Below are 18877 nucleotides of genomic sequence, written 5' to 3'. Positions count from 1 at the left end.
CCAGAACTGCACACAGTACTCCAGCTGTGGCCTTACCAGCATTTTGTACAGCTCCATCATAACCTCCCTGCTCTATATTCTATGCCTCGGCTAATGAAGGCAAGTATCCCATATGCCTTTTTAACCACCTTATCTACCTGTTCCGCTGCCTTCAGGGATCTATGTACATGTACACCAAGGTCCCTCTGACCTTCTGTACTTCCTAGGGTCCTACCACTCATTGTGTATTCCCTTGCCTTATTTGTCCATCCAAAATGCATCACCTTGCACTTTTCAGGGTTAAATTCCATTTGCCACTTTTCTGCCCATCTGACCAACCCGTTTATATCGTCCTGTAGCCTGAGGCTTTCCTCCTCGCAATTTACCACCCCACCAATTTTCGTGTCATCTGCGAACTTACTGATCATACCTTTTACATTCTCATCCAAATCATTTATGTAGATCACAAACAGCAAGGGACCCAGCACCGATCCCTGAGGTACCCCACTGGACACAGGCTTCCAGTCACAAAAGCAACCTTCGACCATCACCCTCTGCTCCTGCCACTCAGCCAGTTTAGGATCCAACGTGCCAAGGCACCCTGGATCCCATGGGCCCTTACCTTCTTGACAAGTCTCCTATGCGGGACTTTGTCAAAAGCCTTACTGAAGTCCATGTATACCACATCCACAGCATTTCCCTCATCCACACACCTAGTCACCCCCTCGAAAAATTCAATCAGATTGGTCAGACACGATTTACCCTTGACAAAGCCATGCTGACTATCCCCGATTAATCCTTGCCTCTCCAAGTGGAGACTAATTTTGTCCCTCAGAATTTTTTCCAATAATTTCCTACCACAGATGTTAGGCTCACTGGCCTGTAATTCCCTGGTTTATCCCTGCTACCCTTCTTGAATAATGGTACTACGTTAGCTGTTCTCCAGTCCTCTGGTACATCCCCTGTGGCCAGAGAGGTTCTGAAAATTTGTGTCAGAGCCCCTGCAATCTCCTCCTTTGCCTCTCTCCCTTCTCTCTCTCTCTCTCTCTCTCTCTCTCTCAGAATCACAGAATCACAGAAACCCCACAGTGCAGATAGAGGCCATTTCGGCCCATCGAGCCTGCACCGACACATATCCCACCCGATCCCTGTAACCCCTACACCAACACATATCCCACCCTATCCCCGTAACCCCACGTATTTAATCCCCCTAACACTAAGGGTCAATTTATCATAGTCAATCAACCTAACCCGCACATCTCCTTCCCCCTTTCTCTCTCTCTCCTTCCCCCTCGCTCTCTCCCTCTCCTTCCCACACAGACAGACAAATCATTTATATATATAAAAATTATTTCTACTTTTTTCGTAACAACATGCCCTCAAAAAGCCCTCAGCACCGCCGGGCACTCTAGCTAGTTCTATATATAAACCCCCCGAACCCACCGATTAGATTCCAGCCTGTAACTCACTCCCGGGTATCGTTTGTTCTCACAACTTTTAGTCATGTGACTCGCCGCTCGCCCCATCCAACAGTTTCCAATCTTCAGACCCATCGAACAGACAACACAAAACCCAATGAATCTGTGAAAACTTCTTTTACTTAAAAATCAGCAAGAGATTACAAGTAAGCATCCGACAGTTATGTAGCATATAACAATTCCCGATTATATTTCAGCATACACAGAGCTATCCCTTTACTTTAAACTTAAGCAAAACACCACATACGTTCTAACACCAGCAAGTGGTCAATTCGGCGATGACTAGACGTATGATTTCTGACAACTGACCAGTCAGTTTATGGCCCCTAGTTTTGGATTCTCCCACAAGCTGAAACATTCTCTCCACATCTACCCTGTCCACTCATAATTTTAAAGACCTCTATCAGATCTCCTCTAAGTCTTCTCCTTTCTAAAGAAGAAACCCCAACCTGTTCAAACTTTCCCAGTAGCTGTAATCTCTGTTCTGGTAATCCTTGTAACTCTTTCTTGCACTTTATCCAGTGCTTCTATGTCCTTTTTATAGTACGGAGACCAGAACTGTGCTCAGTACTCTAAGGGCAGCCTGACCAGGGTTTTATACAAGTTTAACATAACTTCACTACTTTAAACCCTATACCCCAGAAATAAATCCCAGTGCTTTGTTAGCATTTTGAATTGCTTTGCTGACCTGCGATGCTGCTTTTAATGATTTGTTCACCTGTATCCTTAGATCCCTTTGCTCTTCTACCCCATTCAGTTTTTTTATTTTTTACGGAGCAGGTGATTCTGGTTTTCCTGCCGAAGTGCATCACCTCACATTTATCTATGTTAAAGCTCATTTGCCACTTAACTGCCCAGTCTGCAAGTTTTGTAATGTCGTCTTGTGTTAGGCTGCATTCTTCCTCTGTGTTAGCTATAGCCCCAGTTTGGAATTATCTGCTAATTTTGATATTGAGTTACTTATTCCTAAATCCAAATCATTAATGTGAATTATGAATAACAATGGTCCCAGTACCGATCCTTGTGGAACACTGCTTTCTACCTTCCTCCAACCTGAATAACTACTCTTTACCCCTACTCCCTGCTTTCTACTCTTTTTTAGCCAATTTGCTGTCCATTCAGCTGTTTATGCCCTGACTCCACACGCCCGAGCCTTTGTCTTGAGCATGCCGTGTGGTATCTAACAAAGGCCTTTTGAAAATTCAAGTATATGACATCTACTACATTACCCTTGTCTACTCTTTCCATTACCTCTTCAAAGAATTCAATCAGGTTAGTTAAGCTAGACTTAGCCTTACCGAATCCGTGCTGACTATTTTTATTATATTTTCTGTCACTAGATGCTCTTCTATCACTTCTTTTAGTATAGATTCCAGTATCTTTCCTATCACTGACATTAAGTTGACTGGTCTATAGTTCCCAGGTTTTGTTCTATCTTCCTTTCTGTATACAGGAACAACATCAGCTGTCTGCCAGTCATCTGGCACTGCCCCATCTTCTATGAAACTTTTATATATCTATATAAACTAATGCCTCTGCTATCTCCTCCCTAGTTTCCTTCAGAATGCATGTGTTAAGTAACACCTCGATTTTAAAATTCTCATCCTTTTTTTCAAATCCCTCCATGGCCTTGCTCCTCCCTATCTCTTTAATCTCCTGCAGCCTACAACTCTCCGAGATCTCTGCGCTCCTCCAATTCTGGCCTCTTGAGCATCTCCGATTTTAATCACTCTACCATTGGCAGCCGTGCCTTTAGCTGCCTAGCCCTAAGCTCTGGAATTCCCTGCCCAATCTTCTCCGCCTCTCTACCTCTCGCTCCTCCTTTAAGATGCTCCTAAAACCTGCCTCTTTGACCAAGCATTGGGTCACCTGCCCTAATTTATCCTGATGTGGCTCGGTGTCAAATTTTGTTTGATAATCGCTCCTGTGAAGCGCCTTGGGATGTTTTACTTCGTTAAAGGTGCTATATAAATGCAAGTTATTATTGTTGTTGTGGGTGCATTCCATCCAGACCTGGGGTTTTATCCTCTTTTAATTTTGCTAGTTTGTCAATTATTTTCTCCTTTATATCCCAACTCTGTTAATATTCTTTTTAAGCTCATCCTCTAGTGAAGTGTCTATTTCATTATCTTCGTTAGTAAAAACTGAGGCAAAGAGGTTACTCAATACTTCACAGAATCACAGAATCACAGAAACCCCACAGTGCAGATAGAGGCCATTTCGGCCCATCGAGCCTGCACCGACACATATCCCACCCGATCCCCGTAACCCCTACACCAACACAAATCCCACTCTATCCCCGTAACCCCACGTATTTAATCCCCCTAACACTAAGGGTCAATTTATCATAGCCAATCAACCTAACCCGCACATCTTTGGACTGTGGGAGGAAACCGGAGCACCCGGAGGAAACCCACTTCTGCCATTTCTGTCATTCTCTCTCTCCCTCTCTTTCCTCCATTCTCTCTCTCTCTCTCTCTCCTTCCCGTCACTGTTCCTTTCCCCAGTATTCGACTGCTGTCTCCCTTTTTGAGTTTTTCTCGCTCCAGGATCCTCCTCACATTCCTGGGGTGCAGGCCCACAGTTACCAGACGCTCTCTAGTTCTTCCCCCAGTGGCCCTTTATCACATACTCTGGGGGAGTGGGTATTACTGCACAGCTCATCGTTCTATCCCTGGCCTTTCGATCTAGTGTGTTTCCCGCACCAGCCACTGGACAGTGACCAGGATCAGGAGCCTGGCTGGTGTTTCTCGCTCTACCCAACTGGGGCCTTTAGTCAGCCAGAGGCCCAGGAACCAACTGAGGCCCAGAGGAACTTTTAACTTTACTCCTTAAAGCCAGGTGCAGGTTGCTGGAAAGACCTCCAAACAGTGGAGCGTTGAAGTGTTTTGTACACTAGCCTCAGACCCTCGGGGGAAATTTCAGCAATCAGTTTGATCAGATCAAACACCTTGTCCTGCAAAAGCCTGATGTCTGATTGCATTTCCCACTCCGTTAATGAACTGTAGCTTTCTCAGTATATAAACAAACCTTCCGGCACAGACGTCCACAACTTGAAAAGATATCCCTGGGAAACGCAAATCGCCAGACTGAGAACGGGCTTGTTCACAAGCAGCCTGCCAGCTGTTAGCTGTCAGTGAGGCTCTCCAGCTGAGCCTGGGCTGGTGCTGTGCCTGGGCTGGTGCTGAGCCTGGGCTGGTGCTGTGCCTGGGCTGGTGCAGTGCCCTGGGCTGGTGCTGTGCCCTGGGCTGGTGCTGAGTCCTGGGTTGGTGCCCTGGGCTGGTGCTGTGCCCTGGGTTGGTGCTGAGCCCTGGGCTGGTGCTGTGCCCTGGGTTGGTGCTGAGCCCTGGGTTGGTGCTGAGCCCTGGGCTGGTGCTGAGTCCTGGGTTGGTGCTCTGGGTTGGTGCTGAGCCCTGGGTTGGTGCTGAGCCCTGGGCTGGTGCTGAGCCCTGGGCTGGTGCTGAGTCCTGGGCTGGTGCTGAGCCCTGGGTTGGTGCTGTGCCCTGGGTTGGTGCTGAGCCCTGGGCTGGTGCTGAGCCCTGGGCTGGTGCTGAGCCCTGGGCTGGTGCGGTGCCCTGGGTTGGTGCTGTGCCCTGGGCTGGTGCTGAGCCCTGGGTTGGTGCCCTGGGCTGGTGCTGAGCCCTGGGCTGGTGCTGAGCCCTGGGCTGGTGCGGTGCCCTGGGCTGGTGCTGAGCCCTGGGTTGGTGCCCTGGGTTGGTGCTATGCCCTGGGTTGGTGCCCTGGGCTGGTGCTGAGCCCTGGGTTGGTGCTGAGCCCTGGGCTGGTGCTGAGCCCTGGGCTGGTGCGGTGCCCTGGGTTGGTGCTGTGCCCTGGGCTGGTGCTGAGTCCTGGGTTGGTGCCCTGGGCTGGTGCTGAGCCCTGGGCTGGTGCTGAGCCCTGGGCTGGTGCTGTGCCCTGGGCTGGTGCTGAGCCCTGGGTTGGTGCCCTGGGTTGGTGCTATGCCCTGGGTTGGTGCCCTGGGCTGGTGCTGAGCCCTGGGCTGGTGCTGAGCCCTGGGCTGGTGCGGTGCCCTGGGCTGGTGCGGTGCCCTGGGCTGGTGCTGAGCCCTGGGCTGGTGCTGAGCCCTGGGCTGGTGCTGAGCCCTGGGTTGCTGCTGAGCCCTGGGCTGGTGCGGTGCCCTGGGTTGGCGCTGAGCCCTGGGTTGGTGCTGAGCCCTGGGCTGGTGCTGAGCCCTGGGCTGGTGCTGAGCCCTGCGCTGGTGCTGTGCCCTGGGTTGGTGCTGAGCCCTGGGCTGGTGCGGTGCCCTGGGTTGGTGCTGTGCCCTGGGTTGGTGCTGTGCCCTGGGCTGGTGCTGAGCCCTGGGTTGGTGCCCTGGGTTGGTGCTATGCCCTGGGTTGGTGCCCTGGGCTGGTGCTGAGCCCTGGGTTGGTGCTGAGCCCTGGGCTGGTGCTGGGCCCTGGGCTGGTGCTGAGCCCTGGGTTGGTGCTGAGCCCTGGGTTGGTGCTGAGCCCTGGGCTGGTGCTGGGCCCTGGGCTGGTGCTGAGCCCTGGGCTGGTGCTGAGCCCTGGGCTGGTGCTGAGCCGTGGGCTGGTGCTGAGCCCTGGGCTGGTGCTGAGCCGTGGGCTGGTGCTGAGCCCTGGGTTGCTGCTGAGCCCTGGGCTGGTGCGGTGCCCTGGGTTGGCGCTGAGCCCTGGGTTGGTGCTGAGCCCTGGGCTGGTGCTGAGCCCTGGGCTGGTGCGGTGCCCTGGGTTGGTGTTGAGCCCTGGGCTGGTGCTGAGTCCTGGGCTGGTGCGGTGCCCTGGGTTGGTGCGGTGCCCTGGGCTTGTGCTGAGTCCTGGGCTGGTGCTGAGCCCTGGGCTGGTGCTGTGCCCTGGGCTGGTGCCCTGGGCTGGTGCTGAGCCCTGGGCTGGTGCTGTGCCCTGGGCTGGTGCTGAGTCCTGGGTTGGCGCTGTGCCCTGGGCTGGTGCTGAGCCCTGGGTTGGTGCCCTGGGCTGGTGCTGAGCCCTGGGCTGGTGCGGTGCCCTGGGTTGGCGCTGAGCCCTGGGCTGGTGCTGTGCCCTGGGCTGGTGCTGAGCCCTGGGTTGGTGCCCTGGGCTGGTGCTGAGCCCTGGGCTGGTGCGGTGCCCTGGGTTGGCGCAGAGCCCTGGGCTGGTGCTGAGCCCTGGGCCGGTGCGGTGCCCTGGGCTGGTGCTGAGCCCTGGGTTGGTGCGGTGCCCTGGGCTGGTGCGGTGCCCTGGGTTGGCACTGAGCCCTGGGCTGGTGCTGAGTCCTGGGCTGGCGCTGTGCCCTGGGTTGGTGCGGTGCCCTGGGCTGGTGCTGTGCCCTGGGCTGGTGCTGAGCCCTGGGTTGGTGCCCTGGGCTGGTGCTGAGCCCGGGGCTGGTGCTGAGCCCTGGGTTGGCGCTGAGCCCTGGTCTGGTGCTGAGTCCTGGGCTGGCGCTGTGCCCTGGGTTGGTGCAGTGCCCTGGGCTGGTGCTGTGCCCTGGGCTGGTGCTGAGCCCTGGGTTGGTGCCCTGGGCTGGTGCTGAGCCCTGGGCTGGTGCGGTGCCCTGGGTTGGCGCTGAGCCCTGGGTTGGTGCTGAGCCCTGGGCTGGTGCTGAGCCCTGGGCTGGTGCTGTGCCCTGGGTTGGTGCTGAGCCCTGGGCTGGTGCTGAGCCCTGGGCTGGTGCTGTGCCCTGGGTTGGTGCTGAGCCCTGGGCTGGTGCTGAGCCCTGGGCTGGCGCTGTGCCCTGGGTTGGTGCGGTGCCCTGGGCTGGTGCTGTGCCCTGGGCTGGTGCTGAGCCCTGGGTTGGTGCCCTGGGCTGGTGCTGAGCCCTGGGCTGGTGCTGTGCCCTGGGTTGGTGCCCTGGGCTGGTGCTGAGCCCTGGGCTGGTGCTGAGCCCTGGGCTGGTGCTGAGCCCTGGGCTGGTGCGGTGCCCTGGGTTGGTGTTGAGCCCTGGGCTGGTGCTGAGTCCTGGGCTGGTGCGGTGCCCTGGGTTGGTGCGGTGCCCTGGGCTTGTGCTGAGTCCTGGGCTGGTGCTGTGCCCTGGGCTGGTGCTGTGCCCTGGGCTGGTGCCCTGGGCTGGCGCTGTGCCCTGGGCTGGTGCTGAGCCCTGGGTTGGTGCCCTGGGCTGGTGCTGAGCCCTGGGCTGGTGCTGTGCCCTGGGCTGGTGCCGTGGGCTGGTGCTGTGTCCTGGGCTGGTGCTGAGCCCTGGGTTGGTGCCCTGGTCTGGTGCTGAGTCCTGGGCTGGCGCTGTGCCCTGGGTTGGTGCGGTGCCCTGGGCTGGTGCTGTGCCCTGGGCTGGTGCTGAGCCCTGGGTTGGTGCCCTGGGCTGGTGCTGAGCCCTGGGCTGGTGCGGTGCCCTGGGTTGGCGCTGAGCCCTGGGTTGGTGCTGAGCCCTGGGCTGGTGCTGAGCCCTGGGCTGGTGCTGTGCCCTGGGTTGGTGCTGAGCCCTGGGCTGGTGCTGAGCCCTGGGCTGGTGCTGTGCCCTGGGTTGGTGCTGAGCCCTGGGCTGGTGCTGAGCCCTGGGCTGGCGCTGTGCCCTGGGTTGGTGCGGTGCCCTGGGCTGGTGCTGTGCCCTGGGCTGGTGCTGAGCCCTGGGTTGGTGCCCTGGGCTGGTGCTGAGCCCTGGGCTGGTGCTGTGCCCTGGGTTGGTGCCCTGGGCTGGTGCTGAGCCCTGGGCTGGTGCTGAGCCCTGGGCTGGTGCTGAGCCCTGGGCTGGTGCGGTGCCCTGGGTTGGTGTTGAGCCCTGGGCTGGTGCTGAGTCCTGGGCTGGTGCGGTGCCCTGGGTTGGTGCGGTGCCCTGGGCTTGTGCTGAGTCCTGGGCTGGTGCTGTGCCCTGGGCTGGTGCTGTGCCCTGGGCTGGTGCCCTGGGCTGGCGCTGTGCCCTGGGCTGGTGCTGAGCCCTGGGTTGGTGCCCTGGGCTGGTGCTGAGCCCTGGGCTGGTGCTGTGCCCTGGGCTGGTGCCGTGGGCTGGTGCTGTGTCCTGGGCTGGTGCTGAGCCCTGGGTTGGTGCCCTGGGCTGGTGCTGAGCCCTGGGCTGGTGCGGTGCCCTGGGTTGGTGCTGTGCCCTGGGCTGGTGCCGTGGGCTGGTGCTGTGTCCTGGGCTGGTGCTGAGCCCTGGGCTGGTGCTGTGCCCTGGGCTGGTGCTGTGCCCTGGGCTGGTGCCGTGGGCTGGTGCTGTGCCCTGGGCTGGTGCTGAGCCCTGGGCTGGTGCCGTGGGCTGGTGCTGTGCCCTGGGCTGGTGCTGAGCCCTGGGTTGGTGCCCTGGGCTGGTGCTGTGCCCTGGGCTGGTGCTGAGCCCTGGGTTGGTGCCCTGGGCTGGTGCTGAGCCCTGGGCTGGTGCTGTGCCCTGGGCTGGTGCCGTGGGCTGGTGCTGTGTCCTGGGCTGGTGCTGAGTCCTGGGCTGGTGCTGAGTCCTGGGTGGAGGACACACAGCCAGGAGGGCAGAGTCCTGACCTGCTCCTCCCACCCTTACTATCAGGATCGCCTGCGATTGCCACAGCCTGATTCGTACTAAAGTCTCTCTGCCTTAGTTTGTGTTTGTGTTCGGGTGGCGAGCTTCTGTCCCCAGGGTGCTGCTGTGTGGAGGCTGCAGTGACAGACACCCTGTGATATGGGGGCTGAGCACCTCACACAGACTCTCAGCCACACTTTCCCTGCAGCCAGCATGGTTGGAAATCTGACTTGAGTTGGCGGATTCGACTGCAGTTTGAGGAAAGATCCCTACAGCTGCATCACCATTTCCTGAATCAATCAATAAAATGTTGGAAGTGTGCAGTGCGTCAAGAGTTAGATTGAGCGGAATTTAAAGTAGAGAAGATTGGTCGGGTTTGGACAGGAGGTGGGAGCACACAGCCCCCTCAGCAGCGCCCGGGCTGTGGCGGGGGGGTGTTAGACAAGGTCCTGGGGGTGGGGGTTAGGGTCAGAACACTTCCCCCCCTCAGCACACAAGACGGGGTCCACAGAGACACTCTGGAAAGCAAGGAGCTGTTCCCCAGTGAGGGCAGCGCCTTCAGGAGAGGAGAGACGAGGAACAGGGCCAGGGGAGGATGGTTGCAGCTATTTATTGATGTAACAGACCCTGAGAGAACAAGGAGTTGAAGCCCAGCTGAAGCAGGCTATGTTAACAGGAACACTCCCTTTTAAATTGTTATTGAAGCTTTTGACAGTCAAGGAGACAGGGTCGAACATTAAAACTATCACCATTAAACCACAATAGAGTTTCTTGCATAGTTAGTAAAAAGCGCAGCAAAAAAAACCTTCAAATGAACCTTTCGATTCCTCTATGGCTGGTTTTGCCTTTTTACTCTCTTACCTGGAACAATCTGCAGTTATTAACAGCAGGCAGTCAGTACAACAATAATTCTCCCCCATTGTCAGGCTGCTCCTGGGCTCTACTCACCATCACGCTCTTGGGGTCGAAGGTTGGTTCCTTGGGGGGCTCTGGTGCTGGAGGAGGAGGAGGAGGAGGAGGGGGTGCAGCTGCTGCTGGCTTGGGGGCTTCCTTCTTGGGTTCTTTTTTGGGGGCCATGGTTGAGCGGCAGCAGCAGAGCTGGGTGTGCAGAAGCTGCAAGCACAGGGACACTCTGCCGCAGCCCCCAGCCCAGCCTTATATACCAGCCTGACTGCGGCATCCGACAGCTGAGGCAGCAGCAGCCACTGCCTATAAATGGGAAAAAGCTCCAACCCTCCCGGGAACAATGGGGCATTGCTGGCGGCTTCCATCAGCCTGGGTTGCCGTGGCGACCAGATCGGCGACAGCTCCTTGAAATCTGAGCTCAGACAATTAAAGGGGACTGTCCTCCTGCAGAGGTATTGGGCAAAATCTTCAATGGAGGGGGAAGGGAGGGAGAGGGGGCTGGAGATGCTCGAACTGACTGAGCAATGGTGTGGAGATGCCGGTGTTGGACTGGGGTGGACAAATGTAAGAAGTCACACAACACCAGGTTATAGTCCAACAGCTTTATTTGAAATCACAAGCTTTCGGAGCGCTGCTCCTTCGTCAGGTGAAGTGGAGAAATGCATAAAGACACAGCTTATATAGTCAGAGAATAATGTCGTGATAAATGGCAGTTGGCAAGATTACCTGTAAACATCTGACATTATTCTCTGACTATATAAGCTGTGTCTTTATGCATTTCTCCATTTCACCTGACGAAGGAGCAGCGCTCCGAAAGCTTGTGATTTCAAATAAAGCTGTTGGACTATAACCTGGTGTTGTGTGACTTCTTACATTTGACTGAGCAAAGGTCCAGCGAGGCAATGATGCACCTCCGTCACTGCAGTGTGTCCTTGCAAAAGGCTTGTGCAGATGGTCTGTGCTGTTGACCGGGCCCCTTTAATGGTGTTCAGTGAAAGAGCTCGCCTGCAGCGAGGGCTCTGTACTAACAGCATTATCTGTTGGACTTCGGTGCCCCGGAGATTAGAGGGATGATGCTCCGAGTCTTTAAATAGCTTTTTTCTTTTTGCGGGTAGCACCAGAGAGGCTGATCCGTTCTCCTGGGCTGCAGAGGCTGGGGATGAAGCAGCTGCCATCTGTCAGTGCCTGTCTGCAGGAGCAGTGCGCGGGGAAGGAGCTTTTAGAAAGGATTCAGACTCCATCCCCGCCTTTCGTCCTCGTGCATAGAAACATAGAAACATAGAAGATAGGAGCAGGAGTAGGCCATTCGGCCCCTCCAGCCTGCTCCGCCATTCAATGATATCATGGCTGATCATCCAAATTCAGTACACTGTCCCTGCCTTCTCCCCATATCCCTTGATCCCTTTAGCCTTAAGAAATATATCCAACTCCTTCTTGAATATATTTAATGAATTGGCCTCAACTGCCTTCTGCGGTAGAGAATTCCACAGGTTCACCACTCTCTGGGTGAAGAAATTCCTCCTCATCTCTGTCCTAAATGGCTTACCCCTTATCCTTAGACTGTGACTCCTGGTTCTGGACTCGCCCACCATCGGGAACATCCTTCCTGCATCTAGCCTGTCTAGTCCTGTTAGAATTTAATAAGTTTCAATGAGATCCCCTCTCATTCTTCTGAACTCTAGCGAATATAAGCCTAATCGACCCAATCTCTCCTCATACGTCATTCCTGCCATCCCAGGTATCAGTCTGGTGAATCTTCGCTGCACTCTCTCCATGGCAAGAACATCCTTCCTCAGATAAGGTGACCAAAACTGCACACAATACTCAAGGTGTGGTCTCACCAAGGCCCTGTATAACTGCAGCAAGACATCCTTGCTCCTGTACTCGAATCCTCTCGCTATGAAGGCCAACATACCATTTGCCTTTTTAACCGCCTGCTGCACCTGCATGTTTACCTTCAGCGACTGGTGCACAAGGACACCCAGGTCTCGTTGCACTTCCCCTTTTTCCAAATCTATTGCCGTTCAGATAATAATCTGTCTTCCTGTTTTTGCCACCGAAGTGGATAACCTCGCATTTATCCACATTATACTGCATCTGCCATGCATCTGCCCAATCACCCAACATGTCCAAGTCACACTGGAGTTTCTCTGCTTCCTCCTCACAGCACACATGCCCACCAGCTTTGTGTCATCTGCAAACTTGAAGATATTACATCTAGTTCCCTCATCTAGATCATTAATATATATTGTGAATAGCTGGGGTCCTAGCACCGATCCCTGCGGTACCCCACTAGTCACTGCCTGCCACTCGGAAAAAGGCCCGTTTATTCCAACTCTTTGCTTCCTGTCTGCCAACCAGTTCTCTATCCAAGACAGTACCTTACCCCCAATCCCGTGTGCTTTAACTTTGCACGCTAATCTCTTATGCGGGACCTTATCAAAAGCCTTCTGAAAGTCCAAATACACCACATCCACTGGTTCTCCCTTATCTATTCTACCAGTTACATCCTCAAAAAATTCCAGTAGATTAGTCAAGCATGATTTACCTTTTGTAAATCCATGTTGACTTTGTCCGATCCTGTCACTGTTTTCCAAGTGCTCTGCTATTACATCTTTTATAATGGACTCTAGCATTTTCCCCACTACCAATGTCAGACTTACCGGTCTATAATTCCCCGTTTTTTCTCTACCACCTTTTTTAAATAGTGGGGTTACATTAGCTATTAGTACAATCTTCTGCCCATTCAATGGCTCTTTTCTAATAATCTCAGCGGTCTCGACTCGTCATTTGCTGAAAGTCCAGCCGGGCATCGGTGGAGCCGCTGTCATATTTCAGCCGTAGGCTTTAGTGACCCAGCTACTGCCAACCCCTGACCTCTAACCTGTCTCGGCCACCTGCTGACACATGGGGCTGAATTTTGCCGGCACTCCGAGGGTGGGTTCGGAGGCGGATCCGCTGTCAAAATGGCAGTGATTGACAGCATTTTACCAGGTCCTAACAATTTTTCTATGTTTTTTACGAGGTTCCCGGTGCTCGGGGATCACGTCAGGTATGTGTGTCGGGTTCTCAATGACACTGCATTGCTGTGAGTAGTTGACAGCTGCAAAAGTGGTATAAAAGCTCCCATTTCACTGCTGTTCACTTTCCAATCTTAGAGGCTGGAGCTTTCAGGATTTGGAATACACTTTCAGCTTTGTGGAGGTTTGAAGTGTTTGGAGCAAACTCTCTATCCAGTGTCATCTCATTGGAACAACATCTCTCACCATTGACAGATCGCTTCTGTCATCTCAACTTCAGCTGCCATCTATTACATCAGCATCGGTGCCCTTGAAAAAATCTCACCTTGGTCCTCAGAATCCCACCACGATCAGCCCAACACTAACATCACCAGGCACACCAGCATCAGCAGGCACACCAGCAGCACTAACAACAACACCAACCTTCTCCGCAACCACCTGATGCTGTACAGGACACAGGGCATCAGCACCCGAGCACATTGCTGCCCGGGAGGCCAGGGATAGTCTCACCTTGGCCAGATTTATTTCACTTGATGCTGTACACCCTGGCTGCCACTTGATGTGCCAGGTTAGCACCACCCCACACCAACACCATAAAGCATCCCTACAATGCCCAAGCCATTCCTTTCACACTCATCAGCATTGGGGGGGGGGGTAACGTTATGTCTCACCATTCACTGCAACTCACTAAGCCACTTCCAAAGGTGCACACAGATCTGTCCAAGAAGGCAAAGTGTTGAAAATAAAGATTTCAATGTTTGACAGCACATTAACAGAAACTTTACATGAACATTGGCTAAAACACCTTGTGTGTTGTTCGTTGGTATGATTGGATTAGGATGAGGGTGAGTGTGAGGGGTGGCTAGTGAGATGGGGAAGTGATAATGTAGATAGAGAGGGATGGGTGGAGGCGCAAGGTAAGTTGGTGTGAGTAAGGATGTGCAGGAGTAGGGTAGGGAAGGCAGAGTGATGGGGATGTGATGAGTGGCACAGCAGGATGAGGCTGAGTGTAGCTTTGCTGTAACGTTTCATGATCTACTGAGATCATTGAAAAGTTTGCGCCACTGCAGCCTGGTCCTCCTGACGACATCCCTGCTTATGTCCTCCTGTGCAATGTGTAACCAGGCAGCATATGGAGGGAGTAATGGGAGAGCCTGGGTGCAGCCGTGCACCTCTGTGCAGTGCTTGTCAGTGCTTGCAGCACCTCAATGCTGTAGAACACTAACAGCACAACTGGCAAAATGATTGTGAACATGGTCCCTTTAAGGAAACCTTAAACGCGTCATCAAATGACATCATCAGACCCGCTTCCTGTTAATTGACCGGGAACCTCGCAGGGTGAGCTTAACAAGCCCAATCAACGGAAATACTTGTTGGAGGCCGGGATCGACACAGATGCAGGGTCACCACACGCCACAGACGCAGGGTCCCCACACGCCACAGGTGCAGGGTCACCACACGCCACAGACATCACCCGCCCCGGACCGGCCAAGGTTGGAAAAATCCAGCCCATAGCCTCACAACCCGCCTGCCCCCCATCCCTCCACTCTCAATCCCAACCAATGGAAACACGGGAATTGGTTACAGTCTCCCTGTGAGTTCAGTTGTGGGCAGTGAGCCTCAGTCCATTGGTGCAAAGGCTCCTGGTCCCCACACATCTGGACAGGGGCTGGCCCAAACCTCAAACTGGCTCCTGGTCCCCACACATCTGGACAGGGGCTGGCCCAAACCTCAAACTGGCTCCTGGTCCCCACACATCTGGACAGGGGCTGGCCCGCACCTCAAACTGGCTCCTGGTCCCCACACATCTGGACAGGGGCTGGCCCGCACCTCAAACTGGCTCCTGGTCCCCACACATCTGGACAGGGGCTGGCCCAAACTTCAAACTGGCTCCTCAGCTCACAGACTCTGAGGGCTCCACAAAACACCCTGTCAAATATCTGTCCTTTTAAAAAATTTAATTCTTCTAAATTCTTAAACATATAAAACCCTGTTGCTCGGAATGTGCCCACACTGCTGCTCCAGGAAGTTCAAGCACAGTAAAGCACCACACCCAGTCTCCGGTAATATTGGGTGTTTTACTGTCTGATCCCCAAATTCCGGCCAGCTTCCTGGAAGTATTTCCTTATCTCTTCCTGCAGCGCTGATCAGAAGCCTAATTTGGGAGTGTGTGGTAGTGGGAGCAGCGTGACTTCACTCACTGCTATGCTGATAGGTGTTACTGGGCTATTTCTAGCACCATGTACAGAGCAAATAAACTCCGCCTGCTCTTTGAAATGTACATCTTGGTAAATTAAAAGAGAATAGGGCAGGCGTGGGAGGGTCAGAATAATCCCTCGGCCCTCTGCTAAGTGAATTGGTGCCTTCCTTGTTCACCAGAAAGTATCGCTTGATTTGTGATGAGACAGACACCTAATTGGAAAAGCTTTGTTCCATTGTCCCTCTGACACCCACTGACCCACCGAGCAGAATCCACGGCCTCACGATGCTCTGTATTACACCCACTCCTGCAGTGAGCAGCACGTAATATCCCCACAGACCTCACCAGAGTTCCCAGCTAACTCCTGCGTCACTGGATTGCACTGTTCCACATGTTACTGAACTTGTAATTTATACACATCGGGTGTAGTGACTAATAGGGTGAGGTTGATGGGACAGTGTAGAGGGAGCATTACTCTGTATCTAACCCGTGCTGTACCTGCCCTGGGAGTGTTTGATGGGACAGTGTAGAGGGAGCTTTACTCTGTATCTAACCTTTGCTGTACCTGCCCTGGCAGTGTTTGATGGGGTAGTGTAGAGGGAGCTTTACTCTGTATCTAACCCGTGCTGTACCTGCCCTGGGAGTGTTTGATGGGACAGTGTAGAGGGAGCTTTACTCTGTATCTAACCCGTGCTGTACTTGCCCTGGGAGTGATTGATGGGAGAGTGTAGAGGGAGCTTTCCTCTGTATCTAACCCGTGCAGTACCTGCCCTGGGAGTGTTTGATGGGGCAGTGTAGAGGGAGCTTCACTCTGTATCTAACCCGTGCTGTACCTGCCCTGGGAGTGTTTAATGGTACAGTGTAGAGGGAGCTTTACTCTGTATCTAACCTTTGCTGTACCTGCCCTGGCAGTGTTTGATGGGGTAGTGCAGAGGGAGCTTTACTCTGTATCTAACCCGTGCTGTACCTGCCCTGGGAGTGTTTGATGGGACAGTATAGAGGGAGCTTTACTCTGTATCTAACCCGTGCTGTACCTGCCCTGGGTGTGTTTGATGGGACAGTGTAGAGGGAGATTTACTCTGTATCTAACCCGTGCTGTACTTGCCCTGGGAGTGCCTGATGGGACAGTGTAGAGGGAGATTTACTCTGTATCTAACCCGTGCTGTACCTGCCCTGGGAGTGCCTGATGGGACAGTGTAGAGGGAGCTTTACTCTGTATCTAACCCGTGCTGTACCTGCCCTGGGAATGTTTGATGGGACAGTGTAGAGGGAGCTTTACTCTGTATCTAACCCGTGCTGTACCTGCCCTGGGAGTGCCTGATGGGACAGTGTAGAGGGAGCTTTACTTTGTATCTAACCCGTGCTGCACTTGTCTTGGGAGTGTTTGATAGGACAGTGGACCTGTCCAATATTGATTCATTCACCTCTATTTGTATACGATTTTACTGGCTGTGCCTTTAATGTTACTGGATGTTTCTGGAAGGATCTGTGTTGTTCAGACCCCTGGTGCACCGTCAGCTTATTGAGAATATTGAGTTGTTTTAAAAAGGTCAGCTGGGCTGCTGGAGCTGACAGTAAGAGAAGACATCCCTCGAGGGTATCAGCAAACTCCTGGAATCTGCTGAGTAGAATCGCTGACTTCACGACTCACACTGGTACAGGAATTATAGAATCTTACAGCACTGGCGGAGGTCATTCGGCCCATCGTGCCTGTGCCAGCTCTGTGAACGAGCTCTCCAATTAACCCCCACTCCCCCCTGCTCTGTCCCCAGAGCCCTGCAAATTCGTGCTTTTCAAATACATCTCCCATTGCCTTTTGAAAGTTCCGATGGATTCTGATTCCACCTCCCTTTCAGGAAGTGTGTTCCAGATTGTAACATCCCACTGATTGAAGAAATTTCTCCTCATTTCCCCCTTTTGCCAATTATTTGAATTCTAGGACCTTTGGTTACCGACCCACTTGCCAGAGGATACAGTTTCTCCCTACTTGCTCTATCAAAACCCCTCATCATTTTGAACGCCTCCATTAAATCTCCCCTTAACCTTCTCTGATCTAAGAAGAACAATCCCAGCTTCCCCAGTCTCTCTACAGAACTGAAGTCCCTCATCCCTGGTACCATTCTGGTAAACCTCCTCTGAACCCTCTCCAAGACCTTGGGGGGAATTTTAACCTTAAAAAACGGGTGGGTTGGGGTCGTGTGGGAAGTTAAAGTGTTAAAATTCAGAATCCCGACCAGAACCCGCCTCCAACCCGCCCACTTCCGGTTTGAATGGAGGCAGGACCTGGGGCGGGCAGCCAATCCGCTGCCAGGTGGCAGGTCGGCATTTAAATATTATAATGAGACTGGAAGCCTCTGCTTTAACCTCAATTTTGAATTTAACTTTAGCTGGCCGGATTTTGCAGGCCTCGTGAAACCCGCCAGCTCATGGAAGGCGAGGACTGCTGAATTGAGGAGGTTAGTGCCTTTACACTTGGCTTCTGAATCCAGCGTCTCTGCCTAATCCACCCCCCAGGATCGGAGACCCCCCACCAGCAATGCTCCCTATAAGCCGCGCAGCGGTCCCGGGCTCCGGTGCAGCCGGTCTGTCGGTTTTTCAAAACTGCGCATGCGCGGCAACGTTCCCTATAAGTTGCGCAGCCCGGGCACCTGTCTAACGGGCACACACAGCCTGGGCACTCGCAGCCCGGGCACCTGTCCACTGGGCACACGCAGCCTGGGCACCTGTCCACTGGGCACACGCAGCCTGGGCACCTGTCTACCGGGCACACGCAGCCCGGGCAGCTGTCTACTGGGCACACGCAGCCCGGGCACCCGTCTACCAGGCACACGCAGCCCGGGCACCCGTCTACCGGGCACACGCAGCCTGGGCACCTGTCTACTGGGCACACACAGCCCGGGCACATGTCTACTGGGCACACACAGCCCGGGCACCTGTCTACCGGGCACCTGTCTACTGGGCACACACAGCCCGGGCACCTGTCTACCGGGCACACGCAGCCCAGGCACCTGTCTACCGGGCACATGCAGCCCGGGCACACGCAGCCCGGGCACCTGTCTACCGGGCACACACAGCCCGGGCACCTGTCTACCGGGCACACATAGCCCAGGCACCCATCTACCGGGCACACACAGCCCGGGCACCTGTCTACTGGGCACCTGTCAACCGGGCACACGCAGCCCGGGCACCCGTCTACCGGGCACACGCAGCCCAGGCACCTGTCTACTGGGCACACACAGCCCAGGCACCTGTCTACTGGGCACCTGTCTACCGGGCACACACAGCCCGGGCACCCGTCTACTGGGCACCTGTCTACTGGGCACACACAGCCTGGGCAACTGTCTACTGGGCACCTGTCTACTGGGCACACACAGCCCGGGCACCTGTCTACTGGGCACCTGTCTACTGGGCACCTGTCTACTGGGCACCTGTCTACTGGGCACACACAGCCCGGGCACCTGTCTACTGGGCACTTATCTACCGGGCACACACAGCCCGGGCACCTGTCTACCGGGCACACGCAGCCCGGGCACCTGTCTACTAGGCACTTGTCTACTGGGCACACATAGCCCGGGCATCTGTCTACCGGGCACACGCAGCCCGGGCACCTGTTTACTGGGCACTTGTCTACCGGGCACACACAGCCCGGGCACCTGTCTACCGGGCACACGCAGTCTGGGCACCTGTCTACTGGGCACCTGTCTACCGGGCACACACAGCCCGGGCACCTGTCTACTAGGCACCTGTCTACCTGGCACACACAGCCCGGGACCGGCTTTTTCAATGTAAATGTTCGCACACGTGCAAAGCTGTGAATGGGCCGCACGCCCCCAAAAAAAGAGGGAATGTTGATGGGCAGTATTTTGAATGGGCCATGTGGCCTGAAAAACAATTACAGG

The 18877-nt window shown here is 54.6% G+C and overlaps 1 protein-coding gene across 1 annotated transcript in view; it reads right to left on the bottom strand.

Moving 5' to 3' along the window:
• LOC147101512 (myosin light chain 4-like) overlaps positions 1-10069 on the bottom strand; it is a 42555-nt gene extending 32486 nt beyond the window's left edge. The window contains exon 1 of the mRNA XM_085966671.1: positions 9801-10069. Coding sequence (XP_085822797.1) covers positions 9801-9929 — 129 coding nt within the window. The 5' untranslated portion in view covers positions 9930-10069. The remainder of the gene's footprint in view (positions 1-9800) is intronic.
• Between the last annotated feature and the right edge of the window lie 8808 nt (positions 10070-18877).

This window comes from Somniosus microcephalus, chromosome 24 (assembly GCF_052327205.1).
Source record: "Somniosus microcephalus isolate GS21.2 chromosome 24, FLI_Smic_1.0, whole genome shotgun sequence".
Taxonomy (NCBI): domain Eukaryota; kingdom Metazoa; phylum Chordata; class Chondrichthyes; order Squaliformes; family Somniosidae; genus Somniosus; species Somniosus microcephalus.
This window is presented reverse-complemented; position numbering and strand designations above follow the sequence as displayed.